An 18503-nucleotide genomic window follows, 5' to 3' on the forward strand; every position below is an offset into this window, starting at 1 on the left:
ATTTTTCACGGCCTTTTACTGGACGCCTACAGGTAGGAGGACCTGTACCAATTCTCGGTATGGAACTCGGGGAAAACATAAAGTACCCAGCGTGTATATCTACACCGTCACTCTTGAAAGCTCGACGAAAAAATCAATCCTCTGGCGTTCCAGCGACACTAAAGTGGACTCTTGGATTAATAGCGCCCCCTATAACACAAGATTTTTGTGATAACGCACTAGCAAAGACCCGCTGGTGCGGAACAGCTGTGGAGGGAGCTTGGACCCTATGAGCTAGTCGAACTACACGTAGGCCTAGCTTCACAAGCAGAATAAATCGGACGAGTCATGGGTGAAACTCATCTTGATTTTATCCAGTCAACTGAGCCCTCTACGTACAGCCAGCCAGTCGGAATGTGATATTTGCATTTGTAATATTGGAACCCCTTGCTAATGTTCCTGGCACATCCGGGAGACGTGGAGTGGAGTGGGATTAACGTTTAAGCTTAAGTTTAATAGGAAACGGGTTTAGTGTGACTGAACCCCCCTTGAGCCCTGAGCCAGACTATCACTATCACGCAAGCCAAGTAGCGTTTTTGTTTCCAAAGACGGGGAACAAATATCAACTATGAAGCTCAAGAAATTCGGAACAATTGTAGTCCGCTTTGCGGCACGATGTCATATTTCAACTAGATACGTCGTAAACCTTTTTTTTTGACTCACACTCAAAATTCAAGTTCTCATCGTCATTGATTTTGGAGGTTTAAGCAGGGTTAGGTTTTCTGAAAGCCCCAAAGATAACAAAACCCCATTCTTGACCAACCAACAAACACGATGGCGCATTTTATCCTTTTGCCCGAGAGTCGGTACACCTTTTCTTCGAAAAGAAAAGATCTCTAAGAAAGCCATGGGGCTTATAAAGCATTTTGTTCATGAACCTCGGTCAAGAACCATAAACCCCCCCTCGGTGAAGCAGCCGGTGGTGTCACAAGTAGTTCACATACAACCACTTGTAACCACACAACAACCCGGGGTTCTACCCGCATGACGGTTACTCACGTATCTAACGACTGTCGATCTCGAGAATACATCTTTCCCTGTTTCGCTAGATAACTACTGGATAACAGCGCTATCGCCTCCCTTCTTGATAAAAAAAAAACACACGGGAAATGATCCTTGTTTTACCCCAGATATCCAACAAGCTCTGATATGTGGGGTACTTCTGGGGTACTTTAGTTTAGTAGGAAGATACCGAAGCACAGCTTGTAAAGTAGAGGTAGAGTGGGTCTTGAGAAGTCGGGGAAGCCGAACCCCGCAATCGCTTATTTCCCCAGGTTTTTTTTGGCCTTGTGAGAGAGAGCTCAGCGGCCGGCTCCTTATCGCTGGACAGCTACATGGAATTATATTGCCTTCAAAAAAGCTTGGCTGGTTGAATATATATCTTTCTCAACTGCCCTGTTTTTTTCACAGAAGACAAGCAGCAGCGGCAGCAGCATTTCAATACTGTTCTGTCTATCTTGCCTCTTTTCTCTTTCTTTTTTAAATATCATATCATGTTTTCTAAGAAGGAAAACGCTCAGGTTCGTCCGGCACTGCCTGACGATGGGCACCTTACCCGGGCTTCCTTTGCCCATTTGGACGAGAAGGCCATTCTACGGAAGATGGATTTGAGGTTGATTCCCATGCTGGCATTGCTATATCTCCTCTCCTTTTTGGATAGAGGTAATATCGGTAATGCGAGGATTGAGGGGTTGGTGGATGACCTAGGAATGACTGGACCAGAGTACAACTGGACTTGTTAGTAAACTTTATAATTTCATTATTGTTTGGGATCTAGTGGCTAACCAGTGAACAACTTGACAATAGTGACAATCTTCTTCTTCTCATACTGCTTTTTCGAGGTCCCGTCGAATCTTGTGTTGAAGAAATTGAGGCCAAGTGTCTGGTTGCCCTGCATCATGGTGGCCTGGGGTCTCGTTATGACGCTCATGGGCATTGTCAAGAACTACAAGGGTCTTTTAATTGCTAGATTCTTCTTGGGCGTTGCGGAAGCTGGGTTGTTTCCCGGTGTAGCTTATGTATGGGTTTCCCCTATTTGGCCAATTGGGCTGAGTGCTGATAGATGGATCTAGTACATTACTATGTGGTATTGTCGACATGAAGCACAGTGGAGGCAGGCTCTGTTCTTCAGTGCTGCCAGCGTTGCCGGTGCATTTTCGGGGCTTTTGGCATTCGGAATTGCAAAGATGGATGGTGTTGGAGGTCTCGAGGGCTGGAGGTGGATGTAAGCATTTGAAACCTAACCATCATTGAGGATTGTCCACGTACTTACTGTGCTCCTAGCTTCATCCTCGAAGGGCTTCTCACAGTTGTCGTCGCATTCGCAGCCTTCTACTTCCTTTACGATTTCCCAGAAACCGCTTCATTCTTGACGGAGGAGGAGAGGAAGTTCGTTGTTTGGCGTCTACGGTACCAAGGCTCCGTTGATGTGAGGGAATCAGCAGCTGTCGTCACAGACGAGAAGGTTGAAACAGCAATGGTTGAGGATATCCGCTCAAACACGAAGAATGCGCCTGCTGTTGCAGAGGTAGAGGAGTTTGAATGGAAGTATGTCCTGGACGCTTTCAGCGATTGGCAGATTTGGGTCAACATTTTTGTAAGAGCTCCGAGTCCATCAGGTCCGTATGTGTTCGGGAACTAATTATGTGTGTAATTCAAGGTTTATTGGGGAATTGTTTGTCCTCTGTACGGTATCAGCTTGTTTCTTCCCAGCATCATCAAGAACTTAGGCTATTCGTCTTCCAAGGCTCAACTACTCACTGTGTTTGTACCCTCTCACTTTAATGTTCGAGATGAACTCGATTTGCTAACCCTGTTGGTAGTCCCATCTACATCACCGCGTCGATTCTTTCCGTCATCACAGCTTGGGTCAGTGACAAGAGGGGGATCAGATCGCCTTTCGTGTTTGGGGGACTATGTCTTACAGCCATTGGGTTTATCATCGCCATCTCCGCACCACCAAGTGTACCAGGACTAGTCTACGCGGGTGTTTTTATCGCCACTTGCGGTATCTACCCAGCATTGTAAGTCCCATTTTCCACTAGCAAATGTTAGAATTTAAACTAACCGCCGACAGCCCCGGAAATATCACTTGGCTATCAAACAATTTGTCCGGCTCCCTGAAACGATCTGCCGGAATGGCGATTCAGATCGCAGTTGGAAACCTTGGTGGCGCCATGGCGTCAAATTTCTACAGGAGCAATGACGCGCCTAGGTACACCCTGGGACATGCGTTGGAGCTTGGATTTATCGGGGCCGGTTTGATTGCTGTGGGCATCTTGTTCTTTGGATACAAGAGGATCAACGCCAAGCGGGAACGAATTGGTGATGATCATGGGCTGACCGTCCAGGAGATGGCTAGACTGGGAGACAAGTCACCCGGATTTAGATATGTGCTGTGAGCTGTACAATACCACCAGGCCTTCTTTTTGTTTTTTACATGGCCAGATTTTATTAGATGAACCAATGATTTATGAATATGCGATAATTTTTCAATGCCTCTTCGGAGAAATATTTAATCACAGCCTTCCCTGTCAAGTGATATCTCAAAGTACCCACCCCAATCTTTGGCGGGGGTTGGAAGCTCTCAAGCTAGTACGTACCTAAGCCCGGTTCAAAAACGGACCGGAGAATATTCGAATTCTCGACACGGGCCTTCTTTTGTATATTAAAACTTGATATATGAGATAATCTGGAAGGCTGCAATTTCTGCCCTTGTAACTAAGATCCTCAGCCTTATAATATGTACGCACACTCGTGGCGAAGATGGTGCGGCAAATATGCCGATTGGTGAGTGATCTCTGATGACTCAAACAATTCCGGTTCACAAGAACATCTAGATAGTAGTTGATCCTGCGACATTCAACCAGTATTCGTTCCCTATCGTATACTTTCCGAAGTCAAGATTCTCTCTCTGGAGGAAGTACCTACGGATGGTGGTCTGCGCAATTGCTGCATGTCTATGCACACGACACTAGCCTATCCAATGTTCGGCGAAAGAAGGGAATCTAGGCTGCTCCTTTGAATCCTTTCGTGTGTCCAGCTTACTATCTTCTGGCATACATGCCGTGGGTATATACTCCTAGAGTGGAGTAAATCTAGACTGTGGGGACAGCATCTGTAACAGTTCTCTGGGACCCCTACATCCGAAGTACATAGTGTACTCTAGCAATCCCTGCTATCATTCTCATTTCGACCAATTGATTACTCCTCGTTCCAAAAAACCATTTTTTAGACCGTGCATCATGACTATAGGCACATGATACTTACCTAATTCAGTTGGAGGGGAACGGGGGAGGTGGGGCGAGCTTCTTATCAAGTTTTGAAACTTGGGCTAGGTCGAGGCCTGCAAGCTGCAGATATAGCCGGGAAATAGAGTACATACCTGTATGCAGCATATATAATCTTTCGGACTTTCTGATATCGTGGATAACCAATCAATCGACCAGCAACGAGCAACCGTCAACCAGCTAAGGTACGTATACGAGGTGAGCTCGAACCCGGTTTTTGGAAAATGATAGCTGTCTAAAAAATCGCAAAAATCTCGTCAATAAACGGGTGCGTGCGGCCATTATTTCAAGAAAGATTAACGGCGCCCTGGGCATGTAGAAAGCAAATTTCGGAGGTCGTGAGAGTGGAAAACCTTGCTGGGTTCAGTACAGCAGTAATCGGGTGATGAAAACGAGCCCGAGAACGCTATTGTTGATGATGGCTTCTGATTTGTCCTCATCTGCGAATTAACGGAACTCTGCTGTCAAGGCACATGTCTTCGATTTAGGTTCTTCATGCGTACCCTAAGCATTTGCATAAACTTTTGACATAATGAAACCACCTGGTAGGTAGATAACTGGACCCGTGTATATAATCGCTTTCAACCCTAGTTAGCACGTTTCTTACTTTGTACAATCGCTATCGAGATCCGAGACGTTATCGAGATTCTCAAAACAGTTATCACTGGATAGAATCAGGGTGGGGCGTTGTTGGTTAGCTGACATGACATCTAGATGCATATGAGGAGAGCGGTGACAACAAATTAACTTTCGCTAACTAGGTAGTACTAGACAAGCGCCGCTATGGCCATGTGAAGCGCCTATCAGATATTCGGTGAGGGCCAGCACCACTATTGACAGGGATCTGGGTTAGTGTTTATTTGCACTTCAGTGATAAGTAAGCTACAAATTAAGCATCGACACAAATTCTCCGTTAAATATTATCCTAAATAAAATGATATCCGGTTCTTCAAGCTAGGGCCAATCATCATATCTAAATACATACTTCTCGATCTGATGTACAGCAATGTAGTTTTGCGGCAAAACATTACTATTCGAGCTCCTCTATATTGTTATAGTAGTTTAATTCTACTCACTTATACATAGCTATACCTATATGTAGCTGAGCTGTCGGATTGTGGCTTTTTTCAAGAACGTTCCTAGTCTGTAGTGTTAATCGTTAGGATTGGCTGGAGATAATCTAGACATATGCATTGGATACTAGGCTCGGGTTTTGGCAATCCCAACTCCCCGGTGAATGGAGCGATATATTTGATGGTGAGATGTGATAGAAAATGAGGCGGCCATCCGGCAGATATACTTACAAACATAGATGGTTTCGGCTGGGGTTGATTCTAGATCGTGTTGATGAAAAAAGTAATCGCTGTTTCATGATCATCTAGCTACATTTACCTATAGCTAGTCTTTGCTAAGATGTATGTGCATTATAAGGTATCACTCGCTGATCTAACTAGCCCATGTTCTGGAGATTTTTTGCTATGTTCGATCTAGATCTGTTGATGATAAATAAAACTACATGTAGAATGTATTATCGGAGGCCTAGGTATTGTTACATGTAGAAAGTAGTAATAACTTGAAACTGAATATATATTCGAATATACTAAAGTTGCTGTGTGCACACCCTTTCTGTATCCTACCAGAGGTATAGGAATTGAGTAGTATGTACGTACTGGTAGGACATTCAAAAAGGGAATGGAAATCCCTCTCTCAATAACTAACATTGTAGAGAACGATTGAGCCTACAAACTTCCCCGTGCGAAACCTCGCTGGCTGGCCAGTTCAGCTGTGAAGTCAAATGCAATCACAAAGTACTGCGTCTTAGGTTCTTCAGCTTGGCAATTTTCTATCCAGTTAATCAACGGCTAGTTGGGTTGATTCTTAATTGTTTAATGGCCGCCTAACACTCAGTCAATAAAAGGTTTGATATTGATAACTAGTACTGTATAAATTTACTCTTCATTTTGGTCGAGTGTAATTGGCACACGTCGTTGTGGCCAAGCTAGCTCGCCAGATTCCGGACCAAGCCAATGATTCCTCATGATTGCTCCGTTGTGCATGAACCAGTTACAGGGGCTCGGGGTTTTTCCCCCCATCTTGTTTTTTTTGGCTGGCCTATTATTGCTTTTTGGAATGTCTGCCTTAACTGCCGTGGTGCACTGGAGTGGGGGGTTACTGATTCTATATTCTCACTCGATCCTCAGAGTTGTATTGAATGACATGATGGGCTTTTGATTTGAACGAAACGAATGTTTATATAGTAATTCTTCATTAACTGAAAATAAGTCCCGGGGAGCGATGAGATCCCGGGCATTGCTTATTGCAATGGCGGTCGAAATGCGGTGCATCACACATGACCTGTATGCAATGTCGATGATGCATGATAATAATTCGATCACCCGTTACTCGAAAGAAATTTTCTTGCCTACATGCATGTACCTACATTATACATGGCCCGTGTGTTCCTGAGGTGACCATTTAACACTCAGTTTTTCCGTGATGAATTTCTTCCTTGGTATTTCGATTGCTTAAACGTACGCCACTCATCAACTTCTAGCGTATAATTTGGTTTGTTATCAATGTTATATTATGCTATGTGCCTATTTCCTATTGATGCGGATTTGAGGTGAACATCCGAGAAGTCTCACTGCAATAGTTGAAAACTTTGGTACTGAACGACACAGGTGCACCGACTATATCAAGAATAGAAACTTGATGTAGGTACTCAACTTTGACTCAGTCCTAAACCTACGTACAATGCAGGTGTATTCTATAGCTAGCTACTATGGAGCGCGATGGGCGGGGAATTCCGTTAGAATTTCCTTGCAGCTACCTAGTTAGATCTTCATACTCTCTCAGATACCTAGAGTTCTATGTACTTATGTGTGAACTGTTTGGGGCGCAGATCAATTGAGCTAGCTAGACGAGACCCAGTCCTATCAGTATTGCCTAGTACGCGTAAGATGAGGCAAGAATAGAGTATAGAGTACCGCGATTAGCGTGATATTTCGTGCATCTAACTACGAATATTTACATACCGCATCGTTGTTCAATAAGCACTCTGATGCAGTCAATAAAACCGTCCCGGTCTGCCCGCCCCAGGCACTACCCTAACCCTATAAGTGGTATGCTGTCAGGTAAACAAACTTTTTACAATGACACAATCAAGACTGAAGCAAAGTCATCTAGAAGACACATTAATTGGACAACGATACCCCCCACATTTTCGCCCCATCTTTGATTGACTTTATCATATTATATTCCATTATATACTATTCTATCTTATCCTATTCTATGAAGTGGAGCCCACTACAGGCCTTGATGATTCCAACGCTATTGCTTTGAACACGGTGCACTGCTCCCCGACTCCACGAGGATTGATATATGCCGAGTGGTACAAAAACTGAACAAGGAATATGAGGTTTATCTCGACGTTACACTCGGTAGAAACCAGTTTAGCAGAAGCAGCCAGATGCAAGGCTTTTGACCCTGTTATTGATTCAGAGCAGTGAGACTGGGTGATGAACACCATTTGCGGACATGGTACTGGTCGACATTCCAGAGTACCTACATCCAAAGGTGTCATTTCGATGCATGTCATAATGTCTATGGTAGTAGTAATAGTTAACAGGCAGGAAGTCCGAACCCCAAGATGGAAACCGGAACCCCCGCATGCTACCGGCAGTACTTTAAGGATCAACAGCTTATCCTTTGGATGTCCAGGTAGCTTATGACGGGGTGTAACTACCCCCCTCAAAACAAAACATAGTGGGTCCAGCACCAGGGATTGATTAATTGCTTGTTCAATCCGGGTAGACAAAACCTGCGGCTGTTGCTACCGGCACCGATAGTACCTAGCTAGTTCGATGATCGAGAATAGGATGGGCGACACTTTTTATGCTAAATTGAAGTCTCTGGATTATCAGACGTCAGATTTAGGCACTCTAAGATTTATTCACCATATACCCGCGTGAAACCTAGCGGATTATGACTTTGGATTATTGCTCCAGAGGTGACAGGCATCTTTGGTGAAGAAAGATCATTTCAAGACAAAAAAGAAACTCAACGTATTCAGCTCCGGTTCCTCAAAGAAATATCAGCTGACATGCGGATTTGCTAGGATATGCTAGGATCGTAGGAATTTCGGTCCTTGGTTCCACCGCCTTGCAGATGTGTGTACATACAGGCCCTATAAGTTCGCAAACTATTCTTAACATTGCCGGATCGGAAACACTCCCCACTCGAGGACTTCAACAACTCTTTCTGCGTTCGGACATCTTCATGCGCTAATAAGCCCTTTGGTTTTCCCTCACAATAATATGATATCATTTCTTTCAAGGTTGGTTGGGTTAGGGTTATAACTATTCTTTTCCAATACTACGATCAACGAAAATTGCAACAATTGACGTCCCAAATACGATGCGCTGTGGTTTATACAAGTATCTATATACCTTTCAAATAGTAATCTGCATACAGTACGTATACATGCTCTGTTTGAGAAGATAACTCGGAAGCAAAGCGCCACATACGCGTTGCCTATCATATTCTGCCCTGAGAGGCAAATTCTACAACTTGAAAAACTATTATTTGTAACCATGGCTTTATGAATTTGATTGGCTCGCTCAAAACTATAAGTGCATTGATTGGCACACATGTAGTTGGGGCATCTAGAACATGTACCTACATTTATGCAATTAAGTTTCGCAGCCGAGAGTAAGAAGTGCCCTCCAGTATGTATCTATATGTGCCTTCTCTACTCAGATGTTGATACTTGAGTGGGTACTCAACTCCATTGAGTATGCGCATACGTCAGTCTACACTGAATATTTACTTCCTCAGAATTTCAAAACCATGTTTAGAATCATGCGGACCGAATTTGAAACGGCTCGAATGCATCGAAAACTGCTCTATTCTACTAGAAAACCACAGAAGTGTGGGGTCTGCAGTAGCCGCAGATACGGGACACAGGGTTACCTATCCGTTGTTGTACTCTAGGTACCTAGTCACTGTGCTTGATTGGATCCATCGGCCGAATTAGAGAAAACTAGACCCGTTGGCCTTCCAAAGTCTGCAACTGGGCCGGTCCAGTTAGGTACGCTGTCCCCTATTTTCTCCTTCAAGTGACCAGGTCCTATGCTCTCTCTTGCATAATGGCCTCGGGATAGGTTGAAGCACAGCAATGGCAATACTAGGAGCTATGGGTACTTCATAAGAGCCAATCCGAGTATAATAACCTCCATCTTCTGCATCTATCAACATGTCTACCTTAAGGAAAATTTTTATACACAGCCATAGCCAGTAGTCTTCCCAAAAACTTGGGACGGTTTCACAAAAACTCTATAACTCGTACGTATGTACCCGCTACACCTTGAAATCCTGAAAAAGTAATAACGAAAATAATTACATTGTCAAATGGTTTTGTGAGTAAGTCCTATTGATACATATCAAGTGAACGTGATCAGTGCATTGAACACATAAATCCCCTTGTCAGTCTAGGTCCAATACATGACTCCCAAGAAGGTTATACCCCCACACGGATGTACCTTCAGGGATCTATATCTAGTGGTTGCATAAGGGCTAGATCCAAAACCCCACCATCCATACAGTACATACATATATGTACATACATCGCGTGAACGGATAGACTTCCGGCCCTGGGGCTAACGCAGTAACCCTCCTCATCCAAATCCTTCACACGTTTTTCGAAGGAAAAAAAAAACTAGAGTGACATTTAGAAATTCTTGATCACCGTAATAGGTGACAACGTGTTACTATGTTCAAACACAAACTACGCTTACCCCTACTGGAGCTGTTAGGTTGTAGTGAGTTTTCTAGACACCACCACCACCATCATCCTTGAGCTCCACGGGGTACATATATCTTGTCCGTGAGTCCCCGTCCGTTCAAACAAGCAGCCTCAAGATACTCATCAGCACCATTCTTGAAGAAGCCCAATACATACCTCAATCAGCAAGAAATTTAAATCTTTTATCAACTATCAGAACCGAAAGCAAAATGCATCTCCCAATAGATATGAAAACCTGGGTTGATGAAAAGCTCACAAAGCTTACCATTGAAGAAAAATCTCTCTTGCTTTCAGGCGTGGACCTGTGGAGGACATACCCTGTTCCCCGCCTAGGAATTCCCCAGTTGAAGGTTAGCTTCACACCAGGAACCTTTATAGTTAATTCTTATAATGCTAATATTATTCATTTTAGACTACAGATGGCCCTGTCGGTGCCCGGGGAGGTACTATGGTCGATGGAACTACAGCAGCATTAACACCAAGCGCAGTATCCCTTGCCGCTACTTGGGATGTCGATATCATCGCCGGTATTGGCGAGCTTCTTGCTACTGAGGTTCGGGACAAGAAGTCAGATATCCTACTAGCACCTACCGGTAAGATATAGCACCCTTGTTAGACACTTGTCTTTTGAAGCATTCAAGTTATACTAACACACCATTAAGTTTGCTTACATCGTTCACCGCTCGGCGGCCGAAATTTCGAATCCTTCTCTGGGGATGATCCGTTCCTTGGAGGAAAGCTCGCTGCTGCCTACATCAATGCCGTCCAATCCCATGGCATTGCAACAACAATCAAGCACTTTGCTGCCAACGACCAGGAGACCAAACGATTCGTTGTAAATCAAATTATGACTGATCGTTGCCTCCGAGAACTCCATCTGGTACCTTTCCAGATTGCGCTCCGTGATTCAAAACCAATGTGCGTAATGGCGAGTTACTCAAAGATCAACGGCGTATATGCCAGTAATAACAAGGCTTTGTTGACTGGCATTCTAAGAGAAGAGTGGGGTTTTGATGGTGTGGTTATGAGTGATTGGTTTGGTATGAATAGTATCGTTCCAAGCGTCGAGGCAGGCCTGGACTTGGAAATGCCGGGCCCTGCCCGGAAGAGGGGAAAGAACCTAGTCGATGCAGTTAAGAAAGGCTATATGAAGGAGTCGACTTTGGATATCAACGTGCGAAGGATCTTGGAATTGGTAATTAAAATTTCCTTACTGTTATTATTATCATTGTTACTCCTCCGCATTGATCTTATTGGGAATCTACCTATGCTAACTAATCTTAAATCTATTCAGATCTACAGAACCGGGAAATATAAGAACCCAGACTGGGTCGAGGAGCAAGAAGAAGCAATCAACCGACCGGAACATCAAAAGTTTCTCCGAAGAGCTGCATCTGAGGGAATAGTTCTTCTCAAAAATGAGAAAAAATTATTGCCGCTTTCATTAGGGACGACAAAACAAATCGCATTTATCGGTCCAAATGCTAAGGAGTCAGTGGCTGCCGGTGGAGGGTGAGTCAATATTTGCTTTTTGCCCCTTCCAACTCTGGAAGGTCACCTTTTTGCACTTCAATGAAACATCTCGTGCAACTGTTTCGTCAATGAAATTGCTAACTAAAAGATCACAGATCCGCTTCATTAAACCCCCACTATCGTCAAACGCCTTTGGATTCATTTGTCAAAAACGCCTCCACGAAATACCCCAACTTGAGGGTCAAGTACGCTAAAGGCTGTCTTGCGCACAAATGGATTCCATTGTTCCCAGAGACCTGTGTTTCACCAAAGAATGGCGAACATGGCATGCACATGGAATACTTTGACAACATGCTCCATCGAGGGTCGCCAGTCCATGCCGCACACCGGAAGAGCACATTGCTCTCGTGCTATGACAATCTACCAAAGTCCTTTGTGCCGGGAAAGAGATATTCTTACCGCGCAGTTGGGCTTCTGACACCTAAAACATCAGGACGACATGTATTCAGCATGGGCACATGCGGCCCTGGGCGTCTCTTGGTTGACGGGAAAGAACTTATCAACATCTGGGATCGCACGAAGGAGTCAGAAAGGTCTGAGATGTTTATGGCCTATGCCTCTCCGGAAAAGCGCTGCGAACTCGACATGGTCGCTGGTAGGACATATAACGTCACTGTCGAAGGGGTTTCGCGTGAGCTAGATCCAATCCCAGTTCACTACACCGATGAACTTTATAGAGATGAGGTGATGGACGGTTCACGGGTTGGTTTCATGGAAGAAGTCAAGGAGGACTTGATGGGAGAGGCCATCCAGCTAGCCCGTGAATCGGATATTGTTGTATATGTTGGAGGGAAAAACATCGAATGGGAGAGTGAAGCTTACGATATGAAATCTATGGATTTGCCTGGCCCCCAAAACGATCTTATTGCCAAGATCCTCGAAGTTAATCCTAATACGATCATTGTCAACCAGTCTGGATCTCCAATCACTATGCCCTGGATCAATGAGGCCTCTACTGTGCTTCAAGCATGGTACCAAGGTCAGGAGCTCGGAAACTCTCTCTATGATGTATTGGTAGGTCACATTTCACCATGCGGAAAGCTCCCTGTTACATTCCCTCGCCGGCTTGAAGACACACCTACTTTCCACAACTTCCCCGGGGAAAATGAAAAGGTTATATACGGTGAGGGGATTTGGTTAGGATACCGCCATTACGAGAGAGCCAAGGTCCAGCCTCTGTTCCCCTTCGGATTCGGTCTTTCGTACACAACCTTTGAGTACAAGAACACCCGTCTTTCCGGCGATGTCCTTAGAGACACGCTCACCGTATCGGTGGATATCACAAACACCGGAAAGGTTTCCGGGAAGGAATCTGTCCAGTTTTATGTTTCTCAAACCTCGAAGGCTGGACTTATTCGACCTATCAAAGAGTTGAAGGGCTTTGCTAAGGTTGACCTACGAACGGGGGAGACAAAAACGGCGAGCTATGTCCTCGACAAGTACGCTTTAGGATACTGGGACGAGAAGATGCGTTCGTGGACTGTTGATAAGGATGCGGAGTTTGAGGTGTATGCAGCTGCAAGCTCCCAGGATATAAGGGGTTCTGCGAAGTTTAGGGTAGAAGGAACCATGCAGTGGATAAACTGATGTATCTGCGGGTTAAACGGAGGTTTCTTGATGTCGACTATTTCTGGATTTATTTCTTTTTCCTTTTTCTTTCCCTATAAATGTATCACTCCTCGGGGGAGGGCTATCTATCGGTTGGCATTGGCATTGGCATTTTTTGTTTTTTTCCCCATTTTCTTTCTTTTTTCGGACAATATATTTTTGGGTCTGCGAATGACTTTTCAGCCAACGAGTGAGATCTTGATGATAGCGCGCTTCGGTAGAAATGAATTCCAATGAACAGGGTATCGAATGCCAGTGCTTAAATGAAACCATCAACGCCGGACCCCCCTTTGTGACAAAAATGTTCAATATGAACCGCCTGACTCGTACAACACAAGATATGAAAAGACGCACCAAAAACAAAATGGCCGATCGCGGTGACCGTTCCCCAAAACAAATGGAATAAACAAGGTGAAAATAATATAGAAAGCCGGAATGATGGTATAAACATAAATGACCTATAAATCCAACCCAGGAGGGGTGTTGTCTCCGGGACGGGGTACCGCCTGTACCGCAGCACTTAAGACTCGATTCAGTAATTGCTGGACCGTCCCTGCAACTGATATTCTACCTTCAATGCGGAGTTTTCAAGGATTTGGGCGTCTTTCCGTAATGCTGAAGAGATGGGCGCCAATGTCCGTAACCAACGTTTTGTTTTTGTGAGCAAATCACTGAGGACGTGAGGGTCAATCATGTGCTTCAGTGTAGAAGACTGATATGCGGCTTGGAGAACAAGAAGATTGCCGAATTGTCTATATTATAACGTTAGTAGATGAATGAATATATATACCTTAAATGTAGGTCTAAATAAAGATGGGATTATTGCTTACGCATGAGCTGTGCCAAACACATTGGTTATAATAGGTCTATTCTCCTCGGGATCGAACGCATGAAATGATGTGGTACTTTGGACTGCAGAGTCCAAGCATTTCCTGCAACTCTTCTCTAATGAAACGGGCGTATCTTCTCCCGTGGCACTTGGTCGTCTTATACTTGAAATATGATTTGGTGTGGTCGCCGAGGGGGAACCTTGTTGGGACATTTCGCTCGCAGGGGACATCGAAGAGAACGTACTACCGCCGGTACCGCCGCTCCCGTGGATTACAGAGTACACAAATGGCCGATGAATTATGTACCGCGCACCCCAATACTTGGCACGTAATCTTGCCGCGTTTATATTACTTGCTGGGGGGTCGCTTTCATCCCAACGGAGTGGCTCCGGGAGATGTAGTTTCCACTGCTCAAGTTGAAAATCTAATTCCCTAGCGATTGCCAGAGATCGGGGAGAATCAAAGCGATCTTTAGACTCTGTCAAATAAAATATTAGTTTGCGTTCATATCCATTGCCTGCCAAGACTCATATATCCGGTGGATCAAAACACACCTTTGGTGTACAGCGTTGTATGCGCCCTGTTGAGCAATTTTCGCAAGGCAATCTGAGCCAAGTAATACATCCACATGAGCGGGTCATCTTCCCTTGTCTCTGAGTCATAAGCCGGAGGTAAGGCGATAGAACTTGGTAGAGCCATTGAATCTTCCAGCCTTGTTATTCCGCTTGGCGGAAGATCAAGTTCTGCAAGCACATCACTGAGAAATAGAAACAAATGTTAGCTTGAGGATTGTGTTTGCTCGAATTCTGAGATATAAACCTTTCTAGCTGCAAACAACTCCAGAACGCACGCAAAATCAGGTCTTTACGCAAGCTATCCTTTTCGCTTTCCAATCTCCTATCATACTGTTATTATTATCACAGGTCAAGGGCTAGAACTTAGGCAAGTTAAACCGACTTACATTCTGACCAGGATCTGGCAGCCCATGCAGGCGTAACTGATCCATTTCCAACTGTCAAGCACTCTCCCCAGCTGGCCCCAATACAACCCAGCCAAAAGGCAAACCTGAACGTTTTCAAGTTCGTTCCCTCCCATTAGAGTCCCCATTATTTCTACCGCCTTTCCAAAGTAAGCTAAACCAGGGATAACATCAATGTTTCTTAGCTCTCGGCCCTTTGGTCGTTTAGATGAGTGTTGTGGGTAACTGTGGTGATATGGAGGAGTAGAGGCAGAGAATGGAGGGGTGGAAGTCTTATATGATGGCGTGCTATTACGAATCGGTGGTGAGCCTGACGTTGGCTGAAGCGGACCAGGAACAGGGCGTTTATGCAGACAGACCGCCCCCAGAGCCAAAACTAAGAGCACCAATGCTGAATGGATCGTTTTCGGAATTCGTTGTGACGGACTGCGTCCAGAAGCCGAGCCTTGCGAATTCATTGAGGTTAATTGGCTTTGCATTGGCCCTATACTTGTGGAAGATATGCTACGCTTTCTTTTCACTGATGCTAAGGAACCTCTCCTATTGACACCTGGCGATTGCATGCCGCTGTCTCCACCATCATTAACTCCTAGCCCTAGCCCTACTGATGCTCCGGGTGTTGTAGAATATGGAGTTGTAGGCGTAGCTACTTTTGGAGTAGATGATACACGGTCTGCGAACATAAAAGTCATTTTGGTAATAGTGGACCTATCCAATACAGGATGCAGAATATGAATGTTGGAAAGATAGCTGTTGAGAAGCCTTAATACGGTTTGATGATCCATTTTGAGCCCTCCCCCGGTAGTCAAGCCGCTTCCTTCAGTGCCTGATTGCCTCCGAGACTGTTGATATCCATTTCCATCTACCATATCTTCCATGGGTGTGTCTTCACTACTGCCCCAGTTATTGTCCATAACCTCTTCAACGCCAATCCCGCTATCCCATACGTATCCAGAGTCCGTGATTCCCTCGTCCATATCCTCAAGCCATGATTCGGGAGTGTCTATACCCTCTCCCCTTCCGTGAACTCGCAGGGGTCCCCGTTTTTCTTCTTCATCCATAACGTATGCTTCATTCTTCAGAAATTCATCGTCAATGAGCTTTCTAATGCTAGGCCACCACATCAACTTATGTGCCGCTGTGGTGTGTTGATACGGTATTGCCAATTGCTCATCCTCCTCTAGCAACACCTCGGCAGGTGTGCCGATTGTTTGTTGTTGTGGATGACTATAAGGTTTACTAGATGCGAGCTGAGAGGGCCCTGGGGAAGGACGGTAGAATGGGGGCGAGTGATGCATAGTTGGTCCTGGGGGGCTTGTAGCAGTCGAAACATCTTTCTGCGTGCTAGCTGTTACAGGGGTTACATCTGTGGTCTTTGGTGCTTCAAATGATCGCCCTGAGGAATTGATTGCGTCAAGAAGACCTTCAACTCTCCCTAATCGGTCCAGGATTTGGAGTAATGTTCGATCCTGTCTTTAATACCAAAAGAAACATGTTAGCCAAAAGAAAAGCACAGAAAAAATCTCCGATCTTTGAAACTCACTTTGGTGGGGGTACTTCTCTGTAAACACAAGGAATTTGTGATTCTTTACAGAATCCACAGCTTGGCCTTCCTTCGTCGCACTTGGCTTTCCTAGCTCTGCAGGCATCGCATGCCTATGCCCAATTGGTTAGTACCAATTCACCCACGTTTTGCGCTTCGGTTACTCTGTCTATCTGTACTAAGACAAGACAATTGCGGTTAATTAAACATTGCTAAACATTAGACTACCAACCAATGGTGGCAGGGTTGATTCTATTGGCTTTTCTCTTTTTCCACTTTCCTTTTCTCAACAGATGAACTCCCTTATTTCTGTTTTGCATTTGGGCAGAGCTCCTTGAATTCAAAATCCTAAAATCACGGAATGATAGTTGATGTTCAAAATACGTACTTGAGCAGCTCTAATAGCTTTTCGTCGTGGGGGGTAGGTTGTCACCACCCCCATCCCTTGAAGGCCATTCATCATCCCTCCAGCACTCGTCGGTGTTGTTACCGGGCTTGTTGCCATTCCACCACTCATTTGTCCTCCTGAAGGATGTCCCTGCATGTGTTGATTTATCATCCCCACAGGACCGCCAGCAAATCCCCCAGAAGTCAATATCGGACTAGGGCCTGTTCCAAGTGTAGTAGTGCTCCCAGGAGATATTGATTCGACTCCTAATGAGCCTCTGGGATCTCCGGCACTGTGTGGGACGTAATAGTTTGGCTCCTGATATTGAGGATGACCCCCAGGTGAGGATTGGGAATGACCAGATACTGAGAGAGAGCGGAGCTGCTGCACCTGTTGCTGGTCGATAGCAGTGCGCATTGAAGGACCGGATGATGTGGGTGCGGGAGAAGAACCATCAAGACCACCCTGGGGTTTTTGAAGCTGATGTTGGTAGCCCTGGTAGCCAGGATTAGGGTTTGAATTGGGAGCTGATGGCATCTGAAGTGGTGAACCGGTCTGCACGTGCACAGAGCGAGGTGAATGCCCAGTACTAGGGGTTCCTAACGTGTGAGAGCTATTGACGCTCTGTCCTTGGTGTGTAGGATGGGTAGGAGGAAGGGAAGGAAGGGCAGGAGGAGGAGGTGGAGGTTGTTGTGGTGTGTGGTTATGGGGGACATTTTTGGCTCCTCCAGCTCCCGGGGGCAGTGAGGGAACTGAGTGTGATCTCTGGTGGGATAGTGTATGCTGAATGGGGTGGGGCTGCGTTTTCATTTCCCGCCAAAATCCAGGCCCGGCCAAAGAAGCTGTGTAAGGCGAAGAATGCTGGGGATGTGACGGCGGGTGGTGCAGAGGATGTGTCTGGAACTCATGGGGGAGCGGCGAGGAGGAGGAAGAGGCCGATCCCCAAGAATTCAGACGGGGCCTTTTTGAGTCGGGGTTCGTTGCAGCCATAACAGAAAGAGGCCCGAATCCTGCACCACGGGAATTTAGCACCAGCATATGCCAGAAACAAAATTAGAGCAACACACACAAAGCCACAAAAAATGGTAGGATGTTCCGGAGAGGAAATCCGGGGAAGGTCAAGCAGCAGCAAGCAATCAAGCAAGTAGTGTAAACAGGTAACCAAATAACTAGGTATGAATGAGTAAGTGATAGCTCCACCTTACCTTAGTAGGGAGGAGGGAGCACAGTATAGGTGGGCTAGAAACTTGAAAATGCTATGTAAACTACAAGTAGAATAGCATGTAGACGCAAAAAGAGGTACGTAGTGCTCCTCTATCACCTCTGAACCATTACTTGTACTTCCAAGTTCGCTCCTGTGGCAGCTAAAACAGAGACTACGCTCTGAAAGGAATTCGCAGTGGGGGTGACGGGACAAGAAAAATAAAAAATATATAATATGTAAGAAGAGATGGTTGAAAACCACAGCGCGTCGCGATCGAAATCGAAATC

General features: G+C 45.3%; 3 protein-coding genes across 3 annotated transcripts; 2 read left to right on the forward strand and 1 right to left on the reverse strand.

Annotated features, from left to right (window-relative positions):
- Positions 1-1532: 1532 nt before the first annotated feature.
- H6S33_005344 (uncharacterized protein) lies at positions 1533-3440 on the forward strand (the record flags this gene model as incomplete). Its single annotated transcript, XM_044837258.1, has 7 exons — positions 1533-1776; positions 1846-2057; positions 2112-2263; positions 2323-2635; positions 2699-2802; positions 2862-3062; positions 3116-3440. The coding sequence occupies 7 exons, from the start codon at positions 1533-1535 to the stop codon at positions 3438-3440; spliced, it is 1551 nt and encodes a 516-aa protein (XP_044698653.1).
- Positions 3441-10340: 6900 nt separating this feature from the next.
- Positions 10341-13251, forward strand: H6S33_005345 (uncharacterized protein; the record flags this gene model as incomplete). The annotated part of the gene is made up of 5 exons (XM_044837269.1): positions 10341-10481; positions 10544-10724; positions 10794-11326; positions 11426-11643; positions 11760-13251. The coding sequence occupies 5 exons, from the start codon at positions 10341-10343 to the stop codon at positions 13249-13251; spliced, it is 2565 nt and encodes an 854-aa protein (XP_044698654.1).
- Positions 13252-13804: 553 nt separating this feature from the next.
- On the reverse strand, positions 13805-18002 carry H6S33_005346 (uncharacterized protein; the record flags this gene model as incomplete). The annotated part of the gene is made up of 7 exons (XM_044837281.1): positions 13805-14024; positions 14103-14580; positions 14657-14859; positions 14922-14999; positions 15064-16554; positions 16625-16737; positions 17013-18002. The coding sequence occupies 7 exons, from the start codon at positions 18000-18002 to the stop codon at positions 13805-13807; spliced, it is 3573 nt and encodes a 1190-aa protein (XP_044698655.1).
- Between the last annotated feature and the right edge of the window lie 501 nt (positions 18003-18503).

This window comes from Morchella sextelata (genome assembly GCF_020137385.1).
Source record: "Morchella sextelata strain SCLS chromosome Unknown scls_2, whole genome shotgun sequence".
In the NCBI taxonomy this organism is placed as follows: Eukaryota; Fungi; Ascomycota; class Pezizomycetes; order Pezizales; family Morchellaceae; genus Morchella; species Morchella sextelata.